At 44.0% G+C, this 5,342-nt stretch overlaps 1 protein-coding gene across 1 annotated transcript; it reads right to left on the reverse strand.

The window, feature by feature from the left end:
* Positions 1–549: 549 nt before the first annotated feature.
* On the reverse strand, positions 550–4,754 carry LOC123485950 (NACHT, LRR and PYD domains-containing protein 1 homolog). The gene is made up of 8 exons (XM_045217073.1): positions 4,718–4,754; positions 3,923–3,987; positions 3,576–3,790; positions 3,129–3,388; positions 2,389–2,523; positions 2,125–2,257; positions 2,013–2,042; positions 550–1,139 (listed from the first exon to the last, which is right to left on the reverse strand). Exons 2-8 carry the CDS (start codon positions 3,928–3,930, stop codon positions 826–828), a joined length of 1,095 nt encoding a protein of 364 aa, XP_045073008.1. The 5' UTR covers positions 3,931–3,987; positions 4,718–4,754; the 3' UTR covers positions 550–825.
* Between the last annotated feature and the right edge of the window lie 588 nt (positions 4,755–5,342).

Raw genomic sequence — 5,342 nt, forward strand, 5'->3', positions numbered from 1 at the left:
ATAGGGGTCCAGCTAGGTACCTAGTGGAGGACTAACTGACCCTCCTGCTAGATAGGGGTCCAGCTAGGTACCTAGTGGAGGACTAACTGACCCTCCTGCTAGATAGGGGTCCAGCTAGGTACCTAGTGGAGGACTAACTGACCCTCCTGCTAGATAGGGGTCCAGCTAGGTACCTAGTGGAGGACTAACTGACCCTCCTGCTAGATAGGGGTCCATCTAGGTACCTAGTGGAGGACTAACTGACCCTCCTGCTAGATAGGGGTCCAGCTAGGTACCTAGTGGAGGACTAACTGATCCTCCTGCTAGATAGGGGTCCAGCTAGGTACCTAGTGGAGGACTAACTGACCCTCCTGCTAGATAGGGGTCCAGCTAGGTACCTAGTGGAGGACTAACTGACCCTCCTGCTAGATAGGGGTCCATACCTAGGTACCTAGTGGAGGACTAACTGACCCTCCTGCTAGATAGGGATCCAGCTAGGTACCTAGTGGAGGACTAACTGATTCTCCTGCTATATCGGGGTCCAGCTAGGTACCTAGTGAAGGACTAACTGACCCTCCTGCTAGAAAGGGGTCCAGCTAGGTACCTAGTGGAGGACTAACTGACCCTCCTGCTAGAAGATCCACACCTCCAGGAGGCTGCAGAAGGAGAGAGGCTGTGTGGCTGGACCTTTGGTTAGTTTATTGCTATTATAGTGGTCATGTTTGATTGACATTTTCTGTACATTTTTAGGAGCCTGAATTAAAGCAACAGACAACAAGAACATGTTGAACCACCCTGCCTGTCTATTCTGCCTGGTCTCCCCACACCCAGGGGTTGGCTACAACTTTAGATCTGAAGCTGTGACCAAAGATAGGGGTCCAGCTCCCCAAGAAGGTTGATCATCCTGGAACATGACTCAGTTCCTTTTCTCAACACCATGTCGATGATGTCACGTGCCTTCTCTTCCCTCTCAGCTATCACCTTTACTGACTCCATTTCCTCCTGGTTGATGACTGTGTGTTGCAGGAGTCCGTCCAGCAGACCTTCCAGGACCGGTCCTGACACTCGTCTCACAAACTCTGTCCGTACAGAACCCAGCTGCTGCTCTGTAGAACCAGTCAGACTGCTCTCAGCCGGACGCCCTGCCCCCAACACAGCACCTGAGAGAGTCAGGTTATAAAATAACTACATTTGTTCATTCACATTTCAGACATTTAGAAACAGACGTCTTTCAGAGTGACCTACAGTAAAAGTCTTCATTGTATTATTAATCGTTGCATTAAGAACACATTCTGTAACAATAACAACCTGAATCAATGAACACATCACACCACTACTGTTTCATTCATATTTAGGGTCGGTTTTCACAGACGTAGAAAAACAGGCTGGGGCATTCAGAACCAGGCTAATCTACATCACGTCCTGGAGGAGATGTCATTGGGGCATTCAGAACCAGGCTAATCTACATCAAGTCCTGGAGGAGATGTCATTGGGGGATTCAGAACCAGGCTAATCTACATCAAGTCCTGGAGGAGATGTCATTGGGGCATTCAGAACCAGGCTAATCTACATCAAGTCCTGGAGGAGATGTCATTGGGGGATTCAGAACCAGGCTAATCTACATCAAGTCCTGGAGGAGATGTCATTGGGGCATTCAGAACCAGGCTAATCTACATCAAGTCCTGGAGGAGATGTCATTGGGGCATTCAGAACCAGGCTAATCTATATCAAGTCCTGGAGGAGATGTCATTCAGAACCAGGCTAATCTACATCAAGTCCTGGAGGAGATGTCCTTCAGAACCAGGCTAATCTACATCAAGTCCTGGAGGAGATGTCCTTCAGAACCAGGCTAATCTACATCAAGTCCTGGAGGAGATGTCATTGGGGCATTCAGAACCAGGCTAATCTACATCAAGTCCTGGAGGAGATGTCATTGATCTTGAAGACAGCCTTTTATAATCAGGACTAGTCCAACAGTAAACCATGTCGACTGGCCCTCAAGCCATTGGTTTGTACCTCTCATGTTTACTTACTAGTTGAATGGGTTTCAGGGATGTATTCATCTGAAAAAAACAAAAAGAGGTTATAATCACTAAATAGCATCTGTCAGAAAATAACAGAGTTATGATTGACATATTCTCCTACCTGTTGGTACCATCTCTCTCCATACTGTCCTCTCATCATCCCCGATTAACTCCATCTCAATGTCAACCCCTGTGTTTCTCATAACCATCTTACAACAGCTTGGTGTGGTGTCTGCAGGTAACAGCTGAATCTTCTGTAGAAGGTCATATGGTGCAACGATTGAGACAACAGACAGAGAAAGAGAGAGAGAAAGAAATATAATGATATTCCAGTTATTAATATATTATATGACAGATTCATGTCCTTAGCCTGCTAAAACTGCACCTCTGGATTGATGGAAGTGGAATGGGGATTCTTGAGTGCAAACCAACTGTTCAGCTTTAAGGACCCGTTTGGACTTGACAGGACCAATTCTGAATATCCTTGGGACACCTGATGTTTCTCCCGGTCCCGAACAGCCTAGAAAATGAGCAGTGTGGTAGTCAGTCTGAACAATGTAGTCTCTTAATTCACACAACATGCAGTTCACCGAGCATTCCTTTTTTGTCAACATCAAAAAAATGTGTACACTATTTTTTATTTATTTTACCCTTATTTTACCAGGTAATTGACTGAGAAGAGAGTCTATTTTACAGCAACGACCTCGGGAAGTGTTACAGGGGAAAGGGGATGAATGAGCCAATTGGAAGCTGGGGATGATTAGGTGGCCGTGATGGTATGAGGGCCAGATAGTGAATTTAGCCAGGACACCGGGGTTAACACCCCTACTCTTATGATAAGTGCCATGGGATCTTGTGTTCACAGAGAGTCAGGAAACATGTTTAACGTCCCATGCGAAAGACAGCACCTTACACGGGGCAATGTCCCCTTCACTGCCCCGGGGCATTGGGTTCTCCTTCGAACAGAGAGAAGAGTGCCGTCTACTGGCTCTTCAAATGAATGAGACAGAAATAGATTTCTCACAGAGCTGCATGTTGTCTGTAATCTATAGATTTTCAACAACCTATCAGCTTTCCTTTAGTAAGTTTCAACATACTGTTGTCACTTCAATGATGGTGCCTCACCTCTTTCTGACTGGAGTTTCTGAGGAGCATGTACAGCCGTGAAATTACTGTTGCCTTTTTTACTGCCATATAGAGGACCACGTCACAGTGGACAGCTACGTTCCGCCAAAAGATATAGCTCAGTATAACAGCGATAGCTGAGAACCTGGGATGGAGAATCTTAGCATGGAATCTGGTGACCTCATGCACTTCCTCAACAGACACTCCATGTTCCTCTACATGAAGAATCTTCATCTCATTCCTCAGGGAAGGGTTGGTCCCTGAACAACACAATAAAAAGGAGACAGAAAGACAAATATTGTATTATTCATCCTACTAAAACACAAAGAATATGCAGTATCAGATCACAGTAAACTCAAACTCCCAGAATATTCATTTATTCATTCAGGAAGTGAAACTCAGTTACATGGAAATGTCTTTCTGAATACTATGTCTATATGGTTTTACCTAAACAGACAAAGTGTGGCAGATGAACTTCCTCCAGTTCACCTAACTCCATAGTGATGTCCAGCAATGGACCACCTTGTCCGTACTGCATGTCTTTCAGAAGTTGACTGTAGGGTTCCCAGTTCCTGAAGTGATACTTCAGAATGACATCTCTCTCACACACCCAGCGGAGCCCAGACACTGTGCACTCATAACGCCCTTTGGGTGTCCTGTGCCTGAGGGCAACAACAAGATATGGTAGAGAGGGTCAATCGTCAAATGGAGAGGTTGGATTAGAAGCCTATTCCCAAAGGTAATGGGGAAATACACTAGCAAGTGGAATGAAATGTTAAAAGTAGTTATTTTACCTGAACATTGTCACTTCCTGGACAGTGGAAGTCAAGGGTTCAATCAGAAGCCAGTGTGTGGAGTCCTGAACAAGGACAAGCATGTCAGTTATACATATGGGGCAAGTTTCCTGGACACAGATTGAGTCTAGTGCTGGACTTAAAGCATGATCAATGGAAGTTTCAATAGAAAGTTTTTTAAGGTCCAAGATTAGGCTTAATCTTTGTCCGGGAAACTGGCCCATTAAATGAACAAAGTAATTTATCTAATGTATTTATTCAATGTTACATGGAATGCTGGTGATTGATCCAATTAAACTGTCTAATGACAAAATATGACAGAAGTTAAAATCCTGCATTCCTACAAGCAGAACACAGGACTGTCTATATCCCAGTATGAATGGTTGGTCAGTACACACCTGGCTTTCAGACTGTGTTTATATTACTAAAGCAGAACACAGGACTGTCTATATCCCAGTATGAATGGTTGGTCAGTACACACCTGGCTTTCAGACTGTGTTTATATTACTAAAGCAGAACACAGGACTGTCTATATCCCAGTATGAATGGTTGGTCAGTACACACCTGGCTTTCAGACTGTGTTTATATTACTAAAGCAGAACACAGGACTGTCTATATCCCAGTATGAATGGTTGGTCAGTACACACCTGGCTTTCAGACTGTGTTTATATTACTAAAGCAGAACACAGGACTGTCTATATCCCAGTATGAATGGTTGGTCAGTACACACCTGGCTTTCAGACTGTGCCTGACTCCTGAAGGTATGTAAAAGTGAGAATTGACATTATGACTTACCTCAACATGGTCACAAGTCTTACAGCTCTGAGGAATCCCTGAAGTCAAAAGTAGTTGTTATTTAAAACGGACAATCTCATGTAATAATGAATTAATCATTATTAAACAGACTTGTAATAAAAATGAATGTAAGTGAGCAACAGTCTCAGAATGTACACTCATTATCATACCATAATCTGACATTAGTGTTATATTAATGAATGTTTGTGGAAGCAGGAAACAACATGGTTCTGGTCCATGTTTTGGAGATGTTGGGGGCCTGATTTCTGGTAGATCCCAGGATGAGAGCTTAAAGATAGAGTCAGCTAAATGATGTTGTACGAGCAGCACCGAAGATATTGTGATGAGCAAGATGCCTGACTTCTCTCTCACACAGTATCTGCCCATGTGCACGGGTTCTCTTCACTCTCTTACAGCGTGGTAGCCACGGGACCAAAACAGAGGAGTTTAGCATCGCGCTCCAATGCCCTTAGTTGTTGTAGAAGTTTACCCACTATGATGTTTACTTTGTGCATCTACATCATATTGCTGACTCTACCTTTAAGTTTGTTTTGACCAAATAGATCATGATTGTGTTCCTTGCCTGGGACTAAAGAACGCTTTAATCCTATTTTGATTTTAAAAC

This window comes from Coregonus clupeaformis, unplaced genomic scaffold, assembly GCF_020615455.1.
Source record: "Coregonus clupeaformis isolate EN_2021a unplaced genomic scaffold, ASM2061545v1 scaf0906, whole genome shotgun sequence".
NCBI lineage: Eukaryota > Metazoa > Chordata > Actinopteri > Salmoniformes > Salmonidae > Coregonus > Coregonus clupeaformis.